Source organism: Staurois parvus, unplaced genomic scaffold, assembly GCF_062004578.1.
Source record: "Staurois parvus isolate SC_StPar_1 unplaced genomic scaffold, SC_StPar_1.0 ptg000154l, whole genome shotgun sequence".
NCBI lineage: Eukaryota > Metazoa > Chordata > Amphibia > Anura > Ranidae > Staurois > Staurois parvus.
The window spans coordinates 24,893,906-24,921,171 of record NW_028317950.1 but is presented as its reverse complement, the minus strand read 5'-3'; the positions used below and the strand labels follow the sequence as shown (position 1 = coordinate 24,921,171).

General features: G+C 43.8%; 2 protein-coding genes across 8 annotated transcripts in view; one reads left to right on the top strand and one right to left on the bottom strand.

The window, feature by feature from the left end:
- The window catches only part of RALGPS1 (Ral GEF with PH domain and SH3 binding motif 1), a 577,572-nt gene that overhangs the window by 65,715 nt on the left and 484,591 nt on the right, over window positions 1-27,266 (top strand). The window lies entirely within an intron of this gene.
- LOC149463681 (uncharacterized) lies at window positions 15,983-26,766 on the bottom strand. Its single transcript, XM_089675381.1, has 2 exons — window positions 26,620-26,766; window positions 15,983-16,854 (listed from the first exon to the last, which is right to left on the bottom strand). The coding sequence occupies exon 2, from the start codon at window positions 16,845-16,847 to the stop codon at window positions 16,095-16,097; it is 753 nt and encodes a 250-aa protein (XP_089531507.1). The 5' UTR covers window positions 16,848-16,854; window positions 26,620-26,766; the 3' UTR covers window positions 15,983-16,094.

Sequence of the window (27,266 nt, the reverse complement as noted above, 5' to 3'; positions counted from 1 at the left end):
GTGGCATCAATGTCTGCTTGCACTGTTGTGTTTCCCCCAATTGTCCCTCTCCATAGGAATAGAAAAATATGCTCCGTACAGTCTGTCTGGATGGCTGAGCACCCTCCCATGTTCATGGTCCATCTAATATAACAGCATGATCAGCGTTGGGCTGCTTTCACATGAACAGAGTATAAACAGCATATTGTGACATCAAAACATGCTGTTATACTAATCTATTGTATAGAAAGTGCCAAGGACATTTCATAAAGATGATGGAAAATAAATAGCTAATATAGAAGGGGTAATATTTTAATGTTGGTAAAGCTTTTTTTTGTGTTGTGTGTTTTTTTTTTCCCGCATTGACTTACTAATTTGAAAATCGAAAAAAAATGCTTTGACTGGTTAAGGAAGATTAATACTGAGCTCATAGCTAGCAGGTCTGTGTGCAGTTTCATGGCTGAAAGCTATTTGATTGTGTTCATTTCATACCAAAACGTTTTGTGGGTTTGCTGTAGAGACACCTCCTGAGGTTTTGACTAAAATTATGCGAGGAACAAATTAAAGGATCTGTATGAGCAACTAATAAAAAATCACCGACTAGATTGGTGAGAAATATGATTACAGCCAGAGCTCTCTGTTTTTCTCAGCAGTGTCTCTAGAATCAGTATTCACACAGTGTACCATGACTGTCAGACACTTAGTGCCCAGCTGGTAGTGATAAAAAGGAGGAGGAGGCGTCAACAGATCCTTAATTGCAGTCTGTGGTAGGCACAAGAACGACACATAGAACGCCCAATAACATTTAGTAGTAGTGTTTACAGTGTTCACCTTTACAGAAACACTGTAAATGTGAACTAACATCGTATACCCTCCACACCCCCTTGGTCTCCACTGTACTTACCTCTGGCGATGCTGAGCGGTTAGTGCTTCTGCAAGCAGTCCAGCCATGCACGCTTTTGAAATCCGTACTCTTCTCCTTCTTCTTTGTGCAATGGACCAGAGCGATTCTGATTGGTCAGCGGAGCCGCAGAGCATTGCTCTGGTCCATCCTAGAAGAACTGCACAGAGATGAAGAGGAGCAGGGATTTCAAGTCCCTTGGCCGCTGGACCAGCTGCGTGGGCACTGACATCTCAGCATGCCTGGTGTAAGTACAGTGGGGAAGGCAGGGTGTATGATGTTGGTTCATCTTTACATTTTTTTCTGTAAAGGTGAATTAGTTAATATTTAAACTCATCATTTCATATTCCTGATATGTGCCTGGTGTACCATGTACTTTTATGAAAAAATATCCTGTTCTCTTTGTATTGCTTCCATTGTGTGAAATCCCTGGTGTTCCTGCCAGTCCCTCTGCTTTCCTATTAAAAACTGACCACACTAGCCAGAAGGGCACAGCGTGGTCGGTTCCCTAGCTATGCTGAGAATTTAGTGTACTCTCCTCCAATGATCAGATTTCCCCTTTAAAAAAAAAGTGTTTTTTTGCAGTGTGTGTCCCCACTGGAGAGATTACACATTGGGGACACAGACCCTAAATAAAATCCCGACAGTAGCTCTGTCCTTTGCATTTTGTTCAAAACTAAAATGAATAAAGTTTTGGCTGAAGTTGTGTGTTAATTCTTGCAGTATGGTGATTACTCAAATTGTAAATTGCACCTTTGCAGTTTTATTTTAGATTTCAGCTTTGTCATGCCGTTTGGTCACATTCCGACATGTAGGTCTGTGTGGCTGGTGTGTTTGTCTGTCGGGTATGTGTGTACATGTATGGAGAGTATGTAAAGAATGTTGTCACTTGCACCAAAACTCTCCATATGGAATGAGAAGTATGGGGACTTGATGGGCAAGTTTTTTTAAAAATTACTTCAGATTTCAACAATTTTTTCCCTCCTCAGTTGTTTGATCGACAGTCATAGTAATTGTTTACAGTGTACATGCAGACAACCAAATAATGAATTTCCTATGGCAAGTCTACCATTAGCAAATAAAATACCACACATTTGTTAAAAGCAGTATAGATGTTCTTCAAATAAAGTTTTTAAATAAGTGAAATGAAGAGTGATGGGCTAAACTACCGGTCCCGGGGAAATGGATGCGCCATGCTCTCTTCACTGCATGTCATATAAAGAAAATCTTAGGCATATGTTTATGTGATCTGTGGTGAACGTGAAGCAGCTGAACACCTTCCTCCAACAGGGATCAAATGAACAAATCTTTGGGCCTTTGGTCATGTGACCAGTACTGCTGGTAGTCTGGAGTAGCTACACAGAGCTTATAGTTAATTAAAATAAATGGTGTAGCGCTAATAATACTAACAAATTACGTGTTAAAATGCACAAACTCTATATATATCCAAAGTGATAAATCAATACATAAATAATAAATTAGTTGTGTCATACGTGAATTCCCTCACGGGGAATATTTAGTGAAAAAAGTGACAAACACACTCCTATTTGCACATTGTGAAACACTTCACTCTTCATGCAAGAATATATAATGTGCCGTATACGTGGTACACACGTGCCAATTTTAATTGATCATTCACTTACTTGGGTATAAGTTTGGTGTCGGCAGCTTTTGAAGGATAGGATTCCATTTAAGCGCAGGAGGTTGTTTTTGGAATTTTTTTTGTATTTATTACAGAGCTTATAGTGGCTTTCAGTCATACACAGTTTCACCAGTTTAGTGTCACGGGGCATGGGCGTCCATTCAAATGAATAGGCTGTCGTGCCCGCGCAAAACGCGGCCCGCACGGCCGCATATATGTGAACCAGGGCTTACAGTGAATAGGATGTGCCCCTTATTCTGATTATTTTGCTGTTACTAATTTTCCCCTGTCCTGCCCCACCCCTACTGCTGCAATTTCCCGGTGCTGCCGGTATTTATGCAACTAACAAATAGTGAACTGTTGCAGGTTGTCATCAAGAGAACCTGACTGTGCCTTTTCGTACTGCAGCTTCTGTGATTGCAACAGAATCTGTGAATGAAGGATGGGCAAACATTTGATAGCTCTGCCCCTTCCATTCATAGATTGTGTTCCATTCATAAAAACACTAGTATAGCTTCTATGAATGATGGAGCTGGGCGGGCATAGTCAGGCTCTATTGATGAGAACAGATGACAGCTCTTTACTTGTATTATCTCCCACTGCACCAGAAGATTATGGTGGCGGGTGTGCAGGGGGTGCGTTGGGAGGGTGGTAAGGAGGAGGAAGATTACTAGTAACAGCAGAGGAATCGGCACAAGGGACACCTCCTACTACTGTAATTTTTGTCCCTTGTGCTGATTTTTCTGTTTTGATTTTGGCTGCACTTAGGCTTTATCTGAAAATGATTGATTGAATCACCACCAGTGAATTTTTGGTGAAAGTCTCATTCACTGCTTTAAAAATGTGGCCCTTTGTAAATAATTACAATAATTTGTAATGTCTGATTGTCCTTTCTCAAATCTCCCGTGTAGCTCTAGCCCATGTTTGGATATGTGGCATTTACAGATCCCACCCTTACAGTGGTTTCTAGAATATTGTGATTGCTTGATATCTATATCATTGAATCTTATGTCTGTCTTTGGAGAAAAAAGGTTTGACAGGTATGTATGTATATTTGCAGGCAATAGAATATAAAACTTTCTCTTTTTTACCCTCTGGGTTTCTCTTAAGGTTCACAGCGTCTTCTCCTGAACCCGACAGTCCGGCATTCACCTGTGGTGTCAGCTGTGACTAATTCTTCTGCTTTCTCCCAGTCACAATGTCCTAATTACCCAGCCTGCTTCAGGACTTAGGCAGCAGCGCTCGCCTGCTGCGATATAAATAGCTAGGTGGTGATAATAGACAGGTTGTCTTTGCTCTGGCTGGGTCATCAGAGTTCCAGGGGCCTTTTGTCTTTTTATAAAAGCAATAACTTGATGATTCTTGAAACTCCTCCATCATTGCTAGAATTGCAGTTGGAGGTTTGATAGTCCTAATATTGCTCAAACACAGGTGGATGTTCTGCCAGGATAGCTAAATACTTGGTATATTTCTTGTTCTGTTTTCAGTTCCTGACTATCATGTAGAAGTCAAAGTAAGGATCTTTTCACATCTTTTGCTCATGTGGTTCTCCATGTAAACAGTGTTTGTTCTACTATAGAACTTCTTTGCTGTGAAGGTAATTGCAAATGTGTCTGGGTGGTAAAGTGAGGATTATTATGGTAACCCCACAACCTGCACCTTTAAATTCAAGTCTGAACTGGCAGCTCTCGTTATACTGCTTTCACAGGATCACTTAAAAAAAAAAAAGCAAATTTACTAATGTACTACTTTTACCTAAGGTTAGTTGACAGCAGGCTACGACCTGCTAATGGCTGTTGGGGCAGTGCCAAGCCGTGGTTAAGGAGGATCCTGACAATATTTTCAGGATCCACCCTGGGTGTCTGTCTGGCAGCTGGCTTGCCTCACCTTTTATCTGAGAGCCAGAGCGCCAGAGCCAGCAACACCCACTCCCTCCCCTGTTTGTTGCTCCAATCAGCACTGGAGCTGTAGAAGGAGGAGAGGGTGATCCCAGCAGAAGCACAACTGGAACTTAAACCTAGAACTGTCAGAGGTCGTTTGACCCCCAATCTTCCCCTCCCAACCCACATTTTACATTTGCATTTTAAAAATGGCGCGGCTGTATGGGGCTGTTTCCGACACATCCACCTCATTCATTCAGAGGTATCGGTGAATGAAGAAACTACAAGTCAAATCTTCCACCGCAGCAAACAGCTTTTAGTTCTCAATGGACTATGAGGATGCTGATGAGCACCCTCGTAGTTCATTGACACTTCCTCCAGCTTTCAAACAGAAAACCCGTACAGAAAGAAAGCTGGCGGACGTGTCTGCAGGAATCTGACATAGCACCCATTATTCACTGATCACAGGTGCAGTGTTCTGCAAGCTCCTGTGTGAAAAAATAATGCACTTTTTTTTTGCAAATATATGTGCACTTATTTTTGTCAGGTGAATTTATCCTTTAATACACCATTACATGTATTATTTTTTTTTACTTGCATGCAATGTAAGTACCTGAATTTGATTTGGTATCGGACCTTTGCCATCTACTGAACAGTAGAGCTTAGAGGTTGGGAGGGAGAAACAGCACAATAAGCTGGTCAGGTGTGTTACACTACTGATAGGGGAGAGCAGAAGGTTGAGCTCATCAGTTTGCTGCTTCTCCTTTCACTGTCCAGTCACAGGGTGAGGGTGAGGAAGATATTTGTATGTGAAATTGGAACTGCAGCGGAGAAAGTGCAGGTCCCCTGCCCTACCAGGTAGGACTGCGCTGATTGGCAAGGCTGTGTGAATCTGAGGAATGGATAAAAAGAGAGAGAGAACTTTGGCAAATAAAACAGCTATCATATATGCATTTCATCTGTGCCTTTAGCTGTACTTTTCAGCCTGGAGTTCAGCTTTAAGTTGAACCACAAACAATTTCCTGTACCGATCATTCTTGTATATATGTGAAACTTCTGGACAAATACTGACCAGGAATTAAAGTCAGACTAATGAATGTCCATAAATGGCTCTTGAATATTTGCTGCTGTTATGATTGTTGACGGGTAACTACCTGGACTGCCATTAACTGTACAATTGTGTCTATTTGTTGTTAAATTTCTGGCAGAATGGAAGCTCATCACCAAGACGGAGACATTACAGGTGCATATCTGCTTGTGTATGGGCAGGCTTTACAGCTCCGCAACAGCTGGAACCATTGCACAAACCTGGCCAAACTCATCACCAGCTCTCACCTGGCCCAGTGTTACCCCTGCCCATCATAAGCAGTGCTGATCAGGATTGGAAGTGGGAATTATCTCTTTATTCAGCCTAATCGGTGATAATCTGCAAGCTGTATGACCTCTTCTACAGTGAACCTCCTGTGTTCAACTTGGTTTAGTTGTGTTTTCTCTAATCCCACCTAAGACAATCAGGGAGGATTATGTCAGTGCTGCCCACTGTCTCCACTCTCGCTGAGCTCCCATATCTCACATGTTTGCAAGAAAAAAATAATCATTTTCTGTTTCTTCTGGGCCATGCTGTGAAAAAGTGTTTGCCTCCTTCCTGATGTTCTCTGTGATCACAGGTTTTTGAAACTGAATGTGTTCAGGTCTTAAATGAAAATCAAAAATAAAGGTGACCAAATAACACATTTTCTTAAACACGTACCTTTTCTTGGATGAACTGAGTTACCCAGCACTAACTGGTACTCTAAGAAAAAAAAAAGGAAAAAAAAAAAGTAATTTCCCCCAGGAATCTCTAACAAAGGAAACTGCTTGGACATGCAGGACATTTAGAAGCAGGGGCGGACTGACAACTCATGGGACCCCCGGACAATTGGGGATCATGGGGCCCCTGTGTCCTTTCACACACTCGAAACACACCCCTAAAAGCCTATAAAAGGTACCAGGAGTATTTTATGGGGTCCCCTACTGACCCCGGGCCCTCGGGCAGTGCCCGAATGCTCAAATGGTCAGTCCTGTTTAGAAGTTAACTAATAAGAAATATTTCCCCCTAGTCCAGCATTGTACCAGTAACTTGAACAGTGTAAAATTAAGTTCTCTATGGGTTTAGTCAAATGTTATTTGCAACATCCAAATCTTATGATTTGAAGTTGGGTAAAGCCAGTCCTGTGATCCAGGAACCCATGCCCGACAAGCTTAAACAAATTCTGGACTTGCACCATAGTTAAATGATAAGTAACCTTTGGAACATGTCACACGTTCCACCTCTATTTAGGGTGGAACATGTAAAATGTTCCAGTTCCTGCCCCTTCTCCCCCTTCTCCCCCCCTCCCCATCCACATTGACAGCAGGTGGGGCTCTTGTCCCCACACCCGCTGTCACTTTTGAAACAGAGTATGGCTTTTTGGGCTCCGCCCACACAGCCACCTTATACATTCACAGATTCCTGTGAATAAACGACAAGTCCCGTCTGCCACCAGGGCAGTATTTTAAATGGACTGAGGGGGCACTGATGACTATGCTCGTAGTCCACTGACATGTCCTCTCGCTTTCAAACAGCCCTTACATAAGTATGGGTTAGAAGCCAGAGGACATGTCTGCAGGAGCCCACATTGCACCCCTGATCCATTGCGCATTTTTTCTATAAGGCCCATTTCACACAAGTTAGTATCTGATTTGCTCAGCAGAGGATCTGTCCATTGATCTTCTGCTGTCCTGCTGATCAGAGCAGATGGATGACAGATTCGTGTCCACGCAATTTATGCAGAGTGGACATGTAGCGAGCCTGCTCTGCTCTATGGGTGGCCAGGTGTAAGCGGACCAGCTGTCGGTATATAAAGAGACAAAAAGAGGGCACATGGGCCTAGTGCATTACCTTTTAAAGATGAGATTTATTGATAAAAAGTAAAATGCTAACAAGAGAAATAAAATCAAATGGAAAGCATGTCACAAGGAATGCAATGTGGTCCAAAAAACCCTGACGGTAGTCTGGTGGGGAACTGTAAACCTCTGGATAGCTGGTGGCTGACGCGTTTCGAGGTTGTACCTCTTCCTCAGAGCCAGATCAGCTGTCTGTTTATACCCAACTGCCCTCCAATCCGCTTAGAAGGGATGGATCCTCCTAGCTTTTTTTTTTTTTTATGGCCCAGATCGGAGATAGGTGAGTGTAAACAGACACAAGTCCGTTTACACCTGCTGGTCCATAGGGATACATGGCCCATCTGATCAGGTCCGCCTGAAAAACTGACAGACAGACCTGATCAGATCGCCCCCTGCCTTAAAGTGAATTTATCCTTTCAACAGCACATCTTAGTTCAGGACCCACCCATATCCTTTGACCAGTACATTGGTGAAGTCTTTGTGTATTCACTCCCTGTCATTGTCATCCTGCTTTTTGGCAGCCTGTGTGTAACTGACTAATTCAGTTCTGCTGTGAATGGGTAGCCTCTTCAAAGTCATTTAGCTGGTAAGGCATCTTCTTGCTACTGAACATGCTTGCTTATCTTGGAGTCTTGTAAATGTAAAATATTTCTTATTCATATGATTAAAGATAACATTTAGAAACTTTATTTTTTAGTGCTTGGCTTGATGCAATGATATATTTTAGATTGTGTATGTGATCAATGATTTAGTGTTTATCACTTAGTATGGCTTGCACAATTGTCAGCAATAACCTGTAGATCTAATGGTCATGCTGGTACGGTCAGCAGATGGTCCTGTCTGCGTCTGTCTCCTCTCTGTTGGTGGATCCAGTTTCCCCGAGCCTGCCAGCAGCTATTCTGGGCAGAGCGGTGAGGCGGTGTGTGTTATAGCACTTTATATGCTGGTGCACAAGCCAATATAGAAGGGTTGTAACCTCCGTATACAGTGTACCATCAAAGGGATGTAGAAGAGCCATTTGTATGAACGCAGCTCAGGGTTTATAGGTCACAATTTACTCTTGAATAAAATACTTTCATTTGCTTGATGATTCATTCTGTTTTATTATATGAGCTGTGTTAGCTGTGGCTTGCTTGTTGGCTGCAGATACAAATTGGTTATTTAAGGGCCTAAGTTAGACATTGTCAGAAATGATGCTTGTTCACATCAACACAATGTTTGTCCCCATTTGGATGTGTTGAAATGTATTATTGGTTGTAATGATGACAATAGCAGTGCATGAAGGTACATTAAAAACACACATGAACACACGTTGATGATAATGCTCATATAAATGTACAGAATGGTGTGGAACCAGCCTTAACCCCATGTTCACGCCTAAGCGTTTTCTGCAGTGTTTTGCAGAAACACACTACGGTCCATTTAACATGATTTCCTATGGGACAGGTTCACATCTCTGAGTTTTCACCCAGTGCGTTTTTTGGAAAGGGTCAGGGAGTTTTTTAAATGCAAAAAGTTGTGTTTTTGTTTCTATAGACTTTAATGGAAATGCTGTAGAAAAGCATGTAGTGTGTTTTTGCTGCAATTATGCGTTTTTGATGCATCTTACATTTTAAATCGGCCTAGCAACAAGGAAAAAAAAAAAGCAAAACGCGACAAAAACACATAAGAAACGCATGTCCAAAAACGCACTGCAGAAACTGATCAAATGCAAGCTGCATAGGTGTAAACCTAGCCTAAGGGTCAGTCTACCCAATATTGATATTTAAGTTGGTAGATGGTACAGAGCTAAACCTAAGTTTGTTGTTTTTCAACAGAACAAGCTGTTCTGCAGATGTAGCAGTTAGAGGGTTGAGGGAAAACATTTTAAAGTGATTTTAAAGGTTGTAATTTTAAAAATAAAAAAATAACAAACATGTTATACTTACCTGCTTTGTGCAATGTTTTTGTTGAGAGCATCCCCAATCCTTTTCTTTTTGGGTCCCCTGCCGACGATCCTGGCTCCTCCCCCCTGCTGAGTGCCCCCCCAAGATAGCAAGTCTTGCTATGGGGGCACTTGTACTGGCTCCTGTAAATGGACATTGTCTACTCACACACACTGTGCGTCTCGGCTCTGTCCCCCGCTCTCTCCTCATTGGCCCACTGCTGTGCGAGCCAGTGAGGAGAAAGAGAACCAGGATAGCTGCAGCTCTCATGCACATTGCTGGTGCGAGATGGGGCTCAGGTATGGGGGGGGAGTGGAGGGGCTGAGGGGGAAGCTGCTCCTAGTGCATAGAATGCATTAAAGTAAAAAGAAAACCTTCCACCTTCTGAACACTTTAACACTTACTGGGGTGCTTACAACGGTCAACTTTTTTTTTCAATGTTGTAAAAGGAACAATACTGTAATTGCTTACGAAGTGTTAGAGTTTGGTTTCAATTTGTTAGCGAATCTATATCTGCTATTACATGTAGCGCTTTCCTCTGCGCGACCCCCCCCCCCCCCCTCGACTGACAATGCTGCTGTCCAAAGGTGTCTCTGTTGCTACTACATCCAGAGTGGGGGCACTGTAATACAGGGGGTGTGTTACTGGCCTGATCATCAGGTAAAAACTGAGGGGAGAAAAAACCTAAAGCAGCCACAAAGTCTAATGATTGGTAATCTGCAATATATTGAATTTTTGATTTTGGGCTAAGGGCAGGTTCACACCAGAAATCACACAGGAATGTGCTACGCGTTCCTGTGCAATTCACATGTGGTGTAGTGTGGTGAAATTTGAACCCATTCACTTTGCACTACTTCAATAAATACATTGCAAACAGATTGGATGGTACTTCTGTACCATGTGATCCAGTGCAGGCAAATGCACAGCGTTTGTGACCTACAATACACTGCAGATTGCCAATTGCAGTGTATTTTTAACACGTATGTTTCCCACCATTTTCTGGTGTGAACGGGCCTAATACCACCGTATCTGTTTCTGAGCACCACAGACTGAAAATATTGTTTAATTTATTTTTAATATGCAAAGCAAACTTCCTCCATGATTCCATGCTTTATTTTGTTGAGAAATCACTTTCAAAAACACCGACTTTGCATTTCTATCTGTGGCCATCTTGAGTAAGGTCAGTTGGTTCATTTAGCATTTATTTCCCAGGATCCATCTGCCCTTAGCTCAGGCATGCAGACTAAGGATGGTTAAAACAAGTAAATATGATATACTTTCCTTTCTATTTACTTAGACTAGCAGCATAATTTGAGTGTCCTGGAAATTAATTGGAATGTGCAGGAATCATTTATAACACTGAGCTTTTAGGTGAGGTACCTGGCAGAGACTCAAGGATTCTGCCCTCTGTTACAATCATTTAAATGATTTTTTTATCAGTGTCTTCATTTGGAAAACTTTTCCCCACTTCCTTTGATCTGACACACATTGAAGTGGGGGGACACAGCAATAAAAGTCTGACAAAGTTCTAACCCTTCTCTGTTCTATCTAAAACTGGACTGAAGTTGGGCTTTAAACACAAGTGACAGCCCCTCCTCGGTTTGCCTACAAATGGCTACAAATTAATTTGATTGTCATGTAGTTTTACACTTTCTGTTCATGTTTGTTTGAAAAGCTCTGTTTGTGTACTTCTGGAATAGTGCTCTGGTTCAGACTTCCCAGCTGTGGATGATAAAATATTAATAATGAGCGTACAAAGGGCAACTGTTATTATATTAAATATGCATATTACGTTCCACAGAAGCCTATGAAAAGTGCGGTCATGTAGAGGTGAGGCTGTAGTAAGTCAGTGGAAAGTATAAAAATGTTAATAGCCAGGAGCTGATTGGCAGGGGGTGATTCATAGATTTTTTAGTTATGCCTTTTATTACAAACTTGCAATCACAATGCCATAAATAAATCACATTGAGATTTGTTATTTTGATCAAATTTCATATTATGGACAGAGTTTATGCTGCTTGTTTAAAACTTGGGATGTCTTCTTTACATTGTCTTGGAGTGAAGCCTGGTGGTGAGTCCATACATTTAATAATTCTCTTCTGGCATGTACCTACAGGTTTTACCTTTATCCAAACACAAATAGAATAGGGACTGGTTAGAACTTCTTTCAGTTCTTTTTTGCCTTACATTGGGGATATTTTCCTACACCTCCTGACCTGGAGACACAACTAGAAATGAAAGGAAATTTCTCAACATGAGGGAAATCTCTTAGATGTTTTTTACATGGGCACTGAGGTCCATATACCATGAATGGACCATTTTTCCAGCATTTCTATCCTCCTGCTAAGTGCTGGCATCCCATTGAAGTCTATTAGGACACAGCGGCTACACACACAGCTCCTCGCAGAAGTGTATTTAGATTTTGTGCTGCCCTAGGCAACACAAAAATTTTGCGCCCCCCCCCTCCCCAATGAGAGAGCGAGAGAGTTCAATAAGTGTGTGTATGTATATATGATTCTCTCTCCCTTTCTTTCTATTCTCTCCCCCCTCATCCCTTTCTCTTTCTCTTCCCCCCCTCATCCCTTTCTCTCTCTCTTCCCCCCCCTCTCTCTTTCCCCCCCTTCCCTCTTCCCTCCCCCCTTCCCTCTTTCTCCCCCCTTCCCTCTTCTCTCCCCCCTCCCTCTTTCTCCCCCCTCCCTCTTTCTCCCCCTCTCCCTCTCTCTTCCCCCCTCTCTCTCCCCCCTTCCCCCCCTCTCTCTCTCCCCCTTCTCTCTTCCCCCCCTCTCTCTTTCCCCCCTCTTTCTCCCCCCTCTCTTTCCCCCCTCTTTCCCCCTCTCTCCCCCCTCTTCTCCCCCTCTCTCTCTTTCTCCCCCCTCTCTCTCCCTCTTTCTCCCCCCTCTCTCTCCCTCTTTCTCCCCCCTCTCTCCCTCTTTCTCCCCCCTCTATCTCCCTCTTTCTCCCCCCTCTATCTCCCTCTTTCTCCCCCCCCTCTCTCCCTCTCTGTCTCTCTCCTTCTCCCCCTTCTCTCTTTCTCTCCCTCTTTCTCTTTCTTTCTCTCTTTCTCTCTTTTTCTTTCTCACTCTCTCCTCCCCCCCGCCCCCCCACCTCTCTTTCTTTCCCTCTCTTTTTCCCCCTCTCTCTATCCCCCTCTCCCTCTTCCCCCTCTTTCCTCCCTCTTTTCTCCCTCTCTCTTCCTTCCCTCCCTCTCTCCCTCCCTCCTTCCCTCTCTCCCTCCCTCCTCCCCCTCTCTCCCTCCCTCTCTCCTTCCCTCTCTCCCTCCCTCTCTCCTCCCACCCTCCCTCCCTCTCTCCCTCCCACCCTCCCTCCCTCCCTCCCTCTCTCCCTCCCTCTCCCTCCCTCCCCCTCCCCTCCCTCCCTCTCCCTCCCTCCCTCCCTCCCTCTCTCTCTCCCTCCCTCCCTCTCTCCCTCCCATCCCTCCCTCCCTCTCTCCTCTCCCACCCTCCCTCTCTCTCTCCCACCCTCCCTCCCTCTCTCTCCTCTCACCCTCCTCCCTCCCTCCCTCTCTCTCTCCCTCCCACCCTCCCTCCCTCCCTCTCTCTCTCCCTCTCTCTCTCTCTCCCTCCCTCCCTCCTATCTCTCCCTCCCTCTCTCTCTCCCCTCTCTCCCTCCCACCCTCCCTCTCTCCCTCCCACCCCTCCCACCCTCCCTCTCTCCCTCCCACCCTCCCTCTCTCCCTCCCTCTCTCCCTCCCTCCCTCCCTCTCTCCCTCCCTCCCTCCCTCCCTCCCTCCCTCTCTCTCCCTCCCTCTCTCCCTCCCACCCTCCTTCTCTCCCTCCCACCCTCCCTCCCTCCCTCCCTCCCTCCCTCTCTCCCTCCCTCCCACCCTCCCTCCCACCCTCCCTCCCTCCCACCCTCCCTCCCTCCCTCTCTCCCTCCCTCCCTCTCTCCCTCCCTCTCTCCCTCTCTCCCTCCCTCCCTCCCTCCCTCTCTCCCTCCCTCCCTCTCTCCCTCCCACCCTCCTTCTCTCCCTCCCACCCTCCCTCTCTCCCTCCCTCTCTCCCTCCCTCCCTCTCTCCCTCTCTCCCTCCCTCCCTCCCACCCTCCCTCTCTCCCTCCCTCCCACCCTCCCTCTCTCCCTCCCTCCCTCCCTCTCTCCCTCCCTCCCTCCCTCTCTCCCTCCCTCTCTCCCTCCCTCCCACCCTCCCTCCTTCCTCCCTCCCTCCCTCCCTCCCTCTCCTCTTCCCTCCCTCCCTCTTTCCTCCCTCTTTCCTCCCTCCACCTTTCCTCCCTCTTTCCTCCCTCCCTCCTTCCTCCCTCCCTCCCTCTTCCCTCCCTCCCTCTTTCCTCCCTCTTTCCTCCCTCCCTCCACCTTTCCTCCCTCCCTCCACCTTTCCTCCCTCCCTCCTCCCTCCCTCCCTCTTTCCTCCCTCTATCTCTCCTCCCCCTCCCTCCCTCTCCCTCCCTCCCTCTCCCTTTCCTCCCTCCCTCCCTCCCTCCCTCCCCCCCTCTCCCTTTCCTCCCTCTCCCTTTCCTCCCTCCCTCCCTCCTTTCCTCTCCCTTTCCTCCCTCCTTCCCTCTCCCTTTCCTCCCTCCCTCTCCCTTTCCTCCCTCCCTCCCTCTCCCTTTCCTCCCTCCCTCCCTCTCCCTTTCCTCCCTCCCTCCCTCTCCCTTTCCTCCCTCCCTCCCTCCTTCCCTCCCTCCCTCCTTCCCTCTCCCTTTCCTCCCTCCCTCCCCTCCCTTTCTCTCTCTTTCCTCCCTCCCTCTCTTTCCTCCCTCTCTTTCCTCCCTCCCTCCCTCTCTTTCCTCCCTCTCTCTCTTTCCTCCCTCTCTCTCTTTCCTCCCTCTCTCTCTTTCCTCCCTCTCTCTTTCCTCCCTCTCTCTCCTCCCTCCCCCTCTCTCTCCCCCCTCCCCCTCTCTCTCCTCCCTCCCCCTCCCTCTCCTCCCTCCCTCCCTCTCCTCCCTCCCTCTCCTCCCCCTCCCTCCCTCCCTCCCTCCCTCTCCTCCCTCCCTCTCTCCCCCTCTCTCTCCCTCCCTCCCTCTCTCTCCCTCCCTCTCCCTCCCTCCCTCCCTCCCTCTCTCTCTCTCTCCCTCCCTCTCTCTCCCTCCCTCTCCTTCCTCCCTCTCCTCCCTCCCTCTCCTCCCTCTCCTCCCTCTCTCTTTCCTCCCTCTCCTCCCTCTCTCTTTCCTCCCTCTCCTCCCTCTCTCTTTCCTCCCTCCCTCCCTCTCTTTCCTCCCTCCCTCCCTCTCTTTCCTCCCTCCCTCCCTCTCTTTCCTCCCTCCCTCCCTCTCTTTCCTCCCTCCCTCCCTCTCTTTCCTCCCTCCCTCCCTCTCTTTCCTCCTTCTCTCTCTCTTCCCTTTCTTTCTCTCCCTCAGATCATATGGGACCACACACCCACCCCTCCCCCCCTCTCCAAGGGCTGCTGATCTCCGTGTAGCAGGAAGGGGGGGGGGGGAGGTGTGTGCAGTCCCAAAAGATCTGTCAGTAATCAGTGTCAGTGTAATCTGCTGGATGGATGCCAGGAGGGAGAGCCCACAGAAGACAAAATAGCTCACCTCCTGCAGGCTCTTTCATTGCTTCTCTCCCTCCTCCAGGCATTCCCCTGGTCCTGGCTTGTCAGCTGCTGGAGGGAGAGGTGCACGATCGTCGCTCTGCAACTGCCCTCCCCCACATTGATCTTCCTGCTGTCCGCCGCTGCTCAAAGGGTCCCTTCATGGGGGGGGGGGCGTGGTGCCCCCCCAAAAAAATTGCCGCCCTAGGCAAACACCTTGTTTGCCTCTCGGTGGATACGCCCCTGGCACCTCATCCTAGTGTGACAGGGGTGCAGGTGAGCTGCCCCAAATGCAGACAAGTTCTGACCATATTTAGAGAGTGGTTTCCTGTGATCTTCAACTCCATCTAATGGTCATAATGCAGTATTTTTTCAGAAATAGCTTGCATTATGGCCACTTGATAAAGCTGATGGTCATAGAAAATCACTGTATTATGAAAAATACAATCAGAATTCTTCAGAGCAGACAATGCTTATCACATTTGTGAGGGTGAATATCCCCAGCAGGGGACTGAGACATCAAACAAAAATTGAAACCTCAGTTAGGGATTGTAAATCTTTTCCACTAATCCCAAACTGAAACAGCTATGGCTCTGATAAAATGTCTCTTGTTTAAAGGTCATGAGTTAAAATGCTGCCCCATCTCTGCTGTCCAGCTGTTTTTCAGGTTTTCAGCTGGTAGAATGGTTCGAATACCTGTTTTTTTTTTTTGTTTTGTTTTTTTTTCTTTTTTGGCTTGTGACCTTGTGGTAACAGGATCACTTTAATTCCTCTATTTCTATGGACTTTTTCTTTGGAGTTTTCAGCTACAATTTTTGCTGCGTGTGTGTATGTGTGCGTATGTATGTGTGTGTGTGTGTGTATGTGTATATATATATATATATATATATATATATATATATATATATATTATACAGGATTTATCTAGCGCCAACGGTTTGCTCAGCTCTTTACATTATAGTGGGAGACAATACAGTAACAATACAGTTCAATCCAAGAGGTATTTGAGGGCCCTGCTCCTATATAAATCCTGTATAATTATATACAGTATATATATATATATATATATATATATATATATATATATATATATATATTTATTTATTTATTTTCCCTTACAGTAGATTGGGTTTGGGGTGCTAGGAGCTAAGGTATCGTGTTGTACAGATCCATTAGAATTGTTTCTTCGTTCATAAAGTACCAATGTGGCAAAACATAGAAAAGTTGCTAGCAATACATTTACTCACAAACTGCACAGGGTGATCATATGTAATTCAGTATGGCCTCTGAGTTACTCAGTGCTTTATACAATTGACCAAGGTCAGCTTCACACTAAACACTTTGAAGTTGAAGGTCCAGCTCATTGGCCAAGTGTTCCAACCTTTGAAATCCTTGAGTCACATATTCAATATCCACATCAAGAGAGACTACTGCTGTCTTTATGGTAGCTGTGCCCTCTGTCTTTAACAGAATGCTGTAGTCACCTGGTAGTCGGAAGGTCTCTTGGGTGACATTGCTGCTGGTGGCATATCTCTGAATCCCTGCCACTTGTAGAAAAACCTCCATCGTCATATTGTTTGTTTCTCCATGGACATGTAACACCTGGGAGAGGAATGCTATAATTTCTTTTTCTTGTTCTAGAGCATAACAGGTTAGCACCTTTATCCAGTTTCTATCATTATCTACAGTTTCTGCATTTCTGTTTTGATCTTTTATGGAATTTTTTTTCTGGCTCTCAGAGGTCTTTGAATTTGATATTTTTGAAGTGTGTTTTTTGTCTTCAATTGAGTTTAATATTTGGGTCCCCGGATAACTTGTCTGTACTTTTCCACTTTGGGGATCCTGGGTATTGCTCTGAGTACCCTTACCAACTATCAGTTTCCATTCTTTCCCCATCTTGCTCAGCCACATCTCAGTGACTGCCAGGTCATACAAATCTGTGTCATAATAGTCCACTTGTTCTACCACTCTGCCCAAATGGACCGCGCCCAATGCCAGCATCTTCTCCTCACTGGTGTCCTTCACCCAGTACGTCTGCTGGATCTTCACAGTGTGGATGTTGACATTTTTCTGCTTGTTGAACATGCTTGTTCTGTATTGTAAAAAGATGACATGAGAAGACCTGAAGGGGTGGACAAGTGACTGTAGAATTTAGACATAAAACTGCATAGTGGCCAGAATGGCTTTCTCTCAGACGTACTCTTTATTTCTAAGTCCACTGGGAACCTGGCTTCTAGGATCAACATACCCCTCCCCCCACCTTAACAACTTTTGAATTAGCCCAATCCTGATTTACTGCTTGCAGAATTCAAATATCAAAGCAGACATTTTTAAGCTACCCTGAGCTTGGAAATCCATACTAGTTAAAGTGTTACTAAACCCACACTAGTTAAATCAGCCTGTATATGCAGCAAAGCATGCTTGCTATACTCACTGTGGAACCTAAGTGGTTAACCCTCGGCATTGTGTAAAAAGGCTGTTTGATCCTGTCTTCTCTGATCCTCCCCATCTTCTACTGTCCCCAATCCATCTGCCCTTGAGGGCACTCTGCACATGATCATTTTAGTGTGTATGGCTAGAGAGGTTTTTTTTTTTTTTTTGGAAGGGTGCATGTGATCTGCACAGGGCCAATCAGCACTGTCCAGATGAGGGTCAGGGGTTCTGCAGCCTCATAGGACAATCAGAGCAGAAAACACCTCCTTTAACCTGTGTTCATCTAGACACTGACAGACGTCACAAGACTGCTCTAACTGCTGGTGAGAAAACGTATTTAGCAGTTAACATTTACTAAAAATAATTGCATTTCCATGTTCTGTGTACTGTGGGAGACCAGATATAGTGAATGCAGGGTCCTGGGTTTAGTAACACTTTAGCCTTCAATTCCAGCTAAAACCTTTTCCTAGTTCAAGGAATTAGGGAAGGTTTAGAACACCTGTCAAGTGTTTGTTGCTCTTTGTGTCCCCGTTGAGGAGACTTAACCTCAGTATTTGGCTTGGGAACTATTGTCACAAAGACTGAAAATGATGGCGGAATCTAAGCAGCTGTCACCTGAAATAGGATGGGGGGGGGGGGGGAATCTACCAATGGGGTTACATGCTCTGATGACAAATGTCTGAGATTTCTGTTTGCTTTCTGTTTTGTCTCTGCTACAGAGCCGAAAAAGTTCAGTAACAGGGTCACAGGCAGCAGTACAAATCTGACAGAGGATCAAACGCTTTCCAACTCCAAAAGTGTATGCCACAGATACTTTAAGGGTTGGTTCACACTATAGAAATGCAGTGCAGATGCGTTTCTGCATGCACGTTCCGGTGCATTTTGAGGCGTTCCAGTGCGTTTTTGAGGCGTTCCAGTGTGTTTTGTTCCCCTCTCTCTTTCTTCAATTTAAATAGGAACATGTATGTTCCAGTGCATTTTTGGTGCGTTCCGGCGGTGCGTTTTTGATACGTTTTACCGTGTTCTAGTACAGTTCTGTGTAGAAAGAATGCACCATGTTCTACGTTTTTTTCTGCAACCGGAACACACTGGAACTGCAAGCACTTATGTGAACTATGACATTGACAACCATCTACTTTCTGTGTGTTTTGGATGCAGCTGAAACGCATGTAGTATGAACCGGCCCTTAAGAATATTTCAATAACCAGAAGCTGATGAGATCTCTAAGTGCATTAGACCCCTCCACTATAACATGTCACCGTAGCTTACTGAAAAAGTTTCCATCCATAATGGGAACTGCATTTTGTATTTTGTAAACTCCCCATCCATCCATGTTTCCATGCTTTATTTTTTGGAAAAATTACTTAAAAAAAAAAAAAACTCTTGCAATTCTAGGCATGACCATTTTGAGTAAGGGCAGATGATTCATGTAGCATTTACAGGCAGGAGGGTGTGCTTAACTGAGAGAGCCCCTCCTGCAAATGAAAGGAAAAATAATGCCCATGAAGACTCCTTGTGTGTATGGCATCATTTTGACCTAGGGCAGAAACCAGGAAGCAACTGAAGAAATGCAAACAAAAATTAAACCATTAAATATAATATACCTTCCTATCTATTTACTAAGGCTAGTAGTTTATGAATTAAAATAGTTTATGTTGTCTGAGAGAGTAAAGTTTTTATTTGATGGACTTCTCATTTATTGGTTGCTCATAAAGCATGAAAGGTCGTTTTTTTCTTTTTCTACACCTAATTAAAAACAATTGATTCCCATAGCCTAGACCTCTTGCTTAGTAATTATTTTGTTTTTAATAAATTAAGCCAACTGTAGGACTAGGAAGAATAACTTGATAATGTGAACAAGCGAACAATGCAGTTTGGTCCAGCCATGGTCTCCACTGCATGCTTTTGATTGCAAATCTGCAAACCTTTTCCACTCGTATACAAAAAGCACAGTGTTCTCTCCTAAAGCTGCAGCCTACTAAATGTCACTTGGCTTTCCTTAAGGCCCGTACACATGATAAGTAAATCGTACGAAAATTTTCATATGAGGACCCATCGTCTGATAATCGGATCATTAGAGCACAGCTTTCGAGAGCCGATCATGACAATTTATGCAACAATATCCCAACGGTCAAACGCAAACATTTTTCTTGTGCGATTTTCCTTTAATCAGTACAGTAGTTATCTGAAAATACAATACAAATTCATAACATCACTTTCAAAATGTTATTCAGTCATATGAGAATTTTCGTAAATTGAGTAATCTCTTTATTTTCGATATGGAGACTACCATACAAAAAAATGGATGATCATTTGTTTGATATTCTCATCGTGTGTACTAGGCATTAGTCTCTATTGGCTTCCTCGAACTCAGCAGCAGGGCTGTATACATTGTCATCTCCCTTCGCTCCAAGTAGATTTAATTCCATTCAATTCTGTCCTATTCAAGTAACAGAATTCATCCCCATTGAAAGGGACATTAATCACTTTTATTTAAATTGTCTCTTTTCCCTATTGTGTGCAAAGAAGCCACCTCATCCTGTAGGGAGGATAGCTGTCATCATTATTAATGACTTGATCTGTTTCTTATAACACAACCTAACAGTTCAATTTTGGATTTTTTTCCATGTCTGCTTGAAATGTAACCATGTGTAAATATATATTTATCTGGAATGTATAGACGAACCTTGATCCTATACTGCTAATGTGGCCACAAACATACCAGTGATAGCCATATGTACATAACGAATAGGTAGAATGTTACCATCCATGTTCTAGATACACTTTTTAACCCTAATGTCACCTCCTTCTAAGAATATTAGCTGCCTGGAGCATTTTGGTCCTGAAAAAGTAACTGCACATTTGTTGAGAAAACAACATTCCCCTCTGGGTGGTCTGTGTACATTGCAAGGTCTAAACATTGTTGGAGATTCCTACTTTTTGTTATCCTGAGTAAATTGTTGTTCTTTTGTCTGTTTCCATGTGCTGAATGAATTTGCATGGGAGTGATTTTATAATGATCAGTCAGCTTCTGCACCCAAGAGGCTCTAATGACTAAAGTGGCAGGGTCTGCATCTCTTTAGACCTGATTTCCCTTTGGTAACATCTCACAAATAAAAATATTTTGTTGCAGGGAAGCCCAAAATCTGACTTGTATCTTAGTGCAGAAAATCAGTGAGCCAATAACACAAGCTGCAAATGACATATCTGGGAGTGGGGGTGGGGGTTCTGTACACCATCTGTGTACACGATGCCTCCAGGTATCCATATTTTATTGCATTTTACAGGACATTACGGTGCCTGCAGATTGAAAGGGAAAGGCAATTTTTAATAACATCCAATCACAACACAGCTTGAATTGCAATTGTACACACTATATTTTTTATTTGGTAATTTTTTTCCCATGAAAGTGTAGTTACTTTTTAAAGTGTTACTAAACCAACAACAGTAAAATCAGGCTTTATATGCAGTAAAGCATGATTGTTATACTCACTGTGGAACCTAGGTGGTTAATCCTCTGCATTGTGTAAAAAGGCTGTTTGATCCTTTCTTTTTTGTTCCTCCCCTTTTTCAAGTGACCACCTCTTATCTCCAGACTGAACCATAGGCATTCACATGCTCAGTTTGGTGTGTATTGCTAAAGGGTGTTTTTTTTTTCTTGGGAGCGTGCATGTGATCAGCACAGGACCAATCAGCACTGTCCAGACAGAGTTCAGGGGATTTCCATCCTCCTAGAGAAGAAAGAAAACTCCTCCTACAAGCTTTATCTAGTGCTGTGCTGGACACTGATAGAAGTCACAAGACTGCTCTAACTGCTGATGAGAAAACGTGTTTAGCAGTTTATATTTACTAAAATAATTGCACTTCCATTTTCTATGTACAGTGGGAGACCAGACATAGAGAATGGGTTTAGTAACTCTTTAATGCTGTTTGAGTCACTGATCCACATAAATCATGCAATAAGCTAGGTTGGTGGAAAATCAGAGCTCTCATTCTGTGAACCCAGAAAGTATCTGAACGTCAGGATCAGCAAAGTAGTCAGGCAGCTAGCATTTTCGAAAATAATATTTTAGCAACACTACGTATTATCTTACTGTAGAGATGTAGTATTTTTCCAAATTGTTTTTGTATTTTTGTGATCTTTTAAAGAGCTTGAGACCCATTGCATATGGGCATATGAGGCTGTACAACGTAAGCATATTTCCACACCCGAAATACACAGCTGACCATGCTAATGAATGGCTGTATGTGGTTGTGCCTGGGTTTATGCAGCTACTTGTGTAAAACCATGCATTCATAGGGGGTGTGCAACCCAGGACACAGGCTACATCCAGGGGCGCATGAGTTTATGCATGCTTCTACACAGCTGGTGACATCAATGTATTTAGACACATGTATCCATTCATTGTTATGGTTGGGCAGCACATGGCAGCTGTGTATCTCAGTCACAGAAATACACCCGCATTTTACACTGTATACCAAAAAGAAGCCATGTGCATAAAACATTGGTCAGCTTAGCTGTGTGTCTACTTCTGTTCTCTAAGCATGGAGTGTATAATTTGAGTCATTTGCTGTATGAGCTTGCTCCATCAGGGTGTGCTAGAGATATCTTTGTGTTGAGGAGATATAATATCTGGCCAATCTGCAGGATTGGGGGGGCTTGCTTGTCCACGTTGCATGTGCTATCAAATATCTGAGGCACTTCTGGCACATGGTCTTCCCTCCTGGGCTTTTGCAGTGTGAGGATGTTGCTATAACACCTGACTTGCCCTCAGGCCTTAGGGCCCGTGAATGTTCGAAGCTGAAGCATACAGCCCTCCTTTAAGATAATGGCTGCCATAGAATGCTTCTCTGGGCTTAGAGGAAGCAGACTGCAGTTGACTGCCAATCACTGGTTCTGCTCACTGAATACCGAGAACTGAGCGATCAGTGGTCTTTGATTGTTCAGTTCACGGTCTCAGAAGTGGTGGGGGACAGATGCAGAATTGGACCAATGCTGCATCCACTTGGGTGAGTATGTTTGTTTGTTTTGCTCAAATCCCAAACTTGTTTATTAATGTGCCAAATGGGCCCTAAACTACAAAAGTAAAAATTTGCCTTTTTCACTTTTTTCTTTTTTTTTTGCATTATTTATTCCCCTTCACATAACCCGTGATGCCCCTGCATTAGCAAAGGGTGACCAGCAGGTGCGTACATTCTGGTCTAATGCTGCCACTTCCAAACGTGATGCGCATATTCTGCTCAATGCTGTTTCTATGGAACACAAACACAAACAAACAAACAAACACAAAGTGGAAGTCTTAAAAAAAACGTGACTGTCCTCATCATATTCACATCACATACGTCACAAGAAAGGGAAATGAGAGGCAGAATGGGACTGGCTGGTGGGAGAGAATGAAGACTGACAACTCTTCTTGGAAGTGTCCTTGAGCAGCCACATTCAGCTGTACAAATCAAGCATTGCCGGTCCAAGAGAGGAGGGTTGCTGAATGGCTTGATTAGATGGTTGTTTCTAATCAGCCATTTAGAAAACTAAAAAGTGCATAATACAGAAGTTGATGCTTCTAATCAGGGAAATCATAGGCGAATTATCATTTTTGCATGGAATTCCAGTTTAAAGCAGTAGTAAACTCAAAGGCAAACATTTATTATATTGCAGCTTACCAATTCTTTTTAAAGCAGTAGTAAACCACAAAAAACAAAAAAATCTAATAAAACTTCTCTGTGCAAGTTAAGAGCATAATGTGCTAGTATGGATCACATACTAGCTCACTATGAAAGACTTACCTGAAAATGAAGCCCTCCAGCGGAGCACTGTCACATCTCCTCAAAGCTTCCATCTTCAGCCAGTTTTCCATCCAGGTTCATGGGCAGTGGCCTTTTGACTGGCCGAGCTGTGATGACGTCACTCCTGCACATGCCAGTGAGAGTTTTGGCTGCAGCACAGCTCTCTGAATAGATGACACGCCATCCATTGAGAGCGCAGTGCGCATGCGCCGTTGACATCACTGGCTCTGCTGCTGTAATATCTCCTGAATGGTGCACGTTTAGGAAATGTTTACAGTGCCTACAGGTAAGCCTTATGAAAGGTAAAACATATAAAATAGAGTTTACTTCAATTAAAGGCTTTCTTTCTTCTATTTTCAACTGGTCATCGTGCCAGTAAGTCTGTTGTTTTAAAAATAAGCTCTCTAGCAGAATGTATCAGTTACAGGGATGAGGCAAACCATTTACCACTAGCAGGGGTGCTTACAATGATCAGGTTTTATTTATTATGTAAAAGATTTATCCCAAAAGGAAAAAAATCTACTACTGTAACTGCATATAAAGTATTAGCTGGAGTTTGGATTTAGTTTGTTAGTGTATCTAAATCTGCTAGTACATGTAACATGCCCCTCCCCCAGGACTGATAATGCTGCTGTCCAAAGGTGCCCCCTGTTCTCCTTCATCAAGAGTCACTCTAATACAGGAGGTGTGTTATTGTCCAGATCACCAGGTGAAAACAGATAGAAAAAAGCCTAAAAAAATGAAAAACAGATGCAGCCACCACATTTAATGATTGTTAAGCTGCAATATATAACATTTTTGGTTTTGGGTTTAATATCAATTCACCTTTTGAAACATGTTACTTGTTCCAGCTCCTGCCACCAGTTCGCCCATTCTCCCTACCCCACACCCACTGTCATAATTCACTCACACTACCGCGTCATTCATTCTCAATTACCATCATCCACAGCGGCTGACAGCTTGTAGTTCTGAATGAACTGTCGCTGATGAGCAATCTTGTATTTCATTCACAAGTTCTGCAGTTTTCAAACTGACTGCCCATATGCAGGTACGGACTCAAAGCTGCAGGGCTTGTCTGCAGAAGCCTGACATTGCACCCCTGATGCACTGAGAACGAGTGCAATGCTTTCCAGGCTCCTGCAGGAAAAAATAATAAATACACAATTTCATTTTTGCAAAAATGTGTGCATTTATTATTCTTTCTAAAAAAGTGAACTTAACCTTTAGCTAAGTTGCCCCAGGAGAAGAATGTACTTGGGACTTTATTTGACAAGTAAGTGGGCCTAGGACATTCGCACTGCAGCCTCTAGTGAGTTGAGGGTCAGTATTTATGGCATTCATGCTATTTTGCTCCAAAAGCTCCACAGTTACATACAGTGTATACTGTAGGCTTCCTTTTTGTCTTTTCTGTTTGTGTGTGAGCACCCTCTAGTGTCACCAAAAAACACCAGCAAGCTGTAGAAAAGTTGCTCTTTTTCTATTAACATTATTATTAAAGGTACTTGTATAGCGCTGTCAATTTACGCAACGCTTTACATATATATTGCACATTCACATCAGTCCCTAACCCTCAAGGGGCGTACAATCTAAGGTCCCTAACTTACATTCATACATACACATACTAGGGCAAATTTTGACAGGATTCAGTTAAGCTACCAGCATATCGTTGGAGTGTGGGAGGAAACTGGAGTACATGGAGGAAACCCACACAGGCACAGGGAGAACATGCAAATTCCAGGCAGGTGGTGCCATAGTTGAGATTCGAGCCAACGACCCTAGTACTGCCAGGCAGAAGTGCTAACCGTTTAGCCACTGTGCTGCTCTGTACTATTTATTGCTCATTTGTTGCAGTGTTTCCTTTCATTCTTTTATTCTTTCTTACTACATCAATAAAATGAAGTATATATTAAAAAGTGTTGACTTAAAGTTATAGTAAAGCTTGATTTAAAAAAATGTATTTAAGTAGGTATTCCTAGAGTAATATTAAAGCTTAATTTTGTTGTTTTAAAATACCAAACATGTCATACTTACCTGCTCTGTGCAATGGTTTTGCACAGAGCAGCCTCGATCCTCCTCTTCCCTGGTCCCCCGCAGACGCTCAACATAGCCCCCCCCTCCCTTCAAGTGCCCCACAACAAGCCACTTTTTCTGGGGGCACTCGCGTGAGCTCGCTCCCAAGCCCTGCGCTGTGTGTCCATAAGACACACAGATTGGTGCTTGGCCCCGCCCTCCCCAACTCCCTCATCACTTGCTCTGATTGACAGCAGTGGGAGCCAATGGCTTCTGCTGCAGTGTCTGAGCCAGTGAGGAGCAAGAAGGCAGAGAGAGCGTCGGCTCTTGTGCACATTGCTGCATCAAGATCGGGCTCAGGTACAGTGGGTATAGAAAAGAATCGCCCCCCTGTAAAATAATCACATTTTGTTGCCTTGCAGAAAGTGTGGTTATTTTAAAGAGAAGTGATGTTTTGCTATACCCACTGTATGCATTTAGGAGTGGGGGTGGGGGGTGGGAGGGTTCGGGGGAAGCTGCATGTAGAAGGTTTTTTACCTTACTGCATAGGATACCTTTACAGCCATTTTAACTTAATAAGTACCTTCTATTGTTCTCAGCCTCCTTTTTTTCTTTTTTTTTCTTCTGTGATCCAACTGCCTGTTAGAGGGTGGCTACTTTATATTTATTTCTGTGATCCTACTGTATGTAGGAATGTAGCCAATCTTTCATGCTCACTCCTGAGATGGATTAGGGATTATTATGCACTATGGACTATGAGATTTGTAGTGTGCATAATGCACCAGACTGCAACTAGTGTACACTGCTTGTTCCAAACAAACGAAATTAAGGGGGAAAGGGAGAGGGTCCAGGAGCTAACTAAGGATATTACAAGGAGGCAGAATAATACAATGGGAAATAATTTCAGGGATATTAAACAGTGCATATGTATGGATAATATTTATAGAATAAGGACATTGTTTAGTGCCACTTAAATCAGTTACATTTCTTGTGAGAATTGTCCAACCCTATTGATGAATATTTTCAGTGTTTATTTTCCTCTTACATTTTAACAGTCTCCTGTTCTTCAGCAAAAGGACTCATTTAGATTGTTTATAAAATATATATGATAAAATGTATGATTTTTTTTTTCAGTGTATGTTTAGAAAGTGTACTTTCAGATTTGTAAAACATTTTTATGTGTTGGAAATAGATTGTCCTTCTGTTGCTTTGTGTAAATATAATTTTTGGCACTAGAATGGTTTTTGTTCATGGTTGTTGATTTTCAGAAAAGTATGTGAGCGCTGGATTTGAACGATGTTACAGGAGCCTGAAGACACAAGATGACCAGTAATGTGTGGCTGGATCAGGAGACTGTATAATGTCTATGGGGGGGTTCCTAGACCTGGCCGCTGACAGGGGGAACCATCAGTCTCGCTAGTTAAAACATTTTCTGTGTTGATTGTCTTTGGGATAAACAGTGCTCTCTTCCCATACCTGCTCCTACACCCCTCTCATCATTGTGATGGAAATCAGTACCAATTCTTTGCCTAGATGGTGGTTGGATTGTGATGTGTGTCTGCCCTGTAATATCACTTTGTAGGATATGCCAGGTGATTTTTCAGTGTACATTATTTTGTGCACTTACCTTTTTTTGGAGGAAACTATCTGCCGTTCTCTTTTCCGCAGTGGGGGATCTGGTTCCAGCCTGGGGTCCTGTCAGTTTGGGGTGTCAGTTTGTACTGATATGACACAGAGGATCAGGAAGACTTTTTGTGGACGGGTTTGTATTAGACTCTGCAGTGAACACAGCGTTGTGTGTTGCTGAGACAACGTCACTACAACAGTCTGTTCAGGTTTGGCCTGTTGACACATTCCTCTGTTCTTGCAGAGTTTACTGAGCTGTTGAATCTGTGTTGGAGTTTTATCGTCAAACAATGGAAGTTTTAACAAGAACATGTGAATATAAATACACGGTTGAGATACAATGTACAGTACATGCTGTGTTTTATGTGGGATGTAAAATTATGTTCAGCCAGTCTTGTGATCCAGTGGCCTTTGCTAGACAGCAAAGCCAGGCACTTTTCTCTACTGTTTGGTAACCAACCTACCTCAGCATGTGATTGGACAGTGAAGGAGAAGCAACATACTGATGAGGTCAGTCTGCTCTCTCCTATTGTAAGCTTGTCCACAGGGAAAGACAGCCAGCATTGTGCAAAGAAAGAAGCCCTTATTAGTTGCAAATGATGATCCACCAACCCCTGCCCTAGAGTGTATTATCACATACTTGAATGT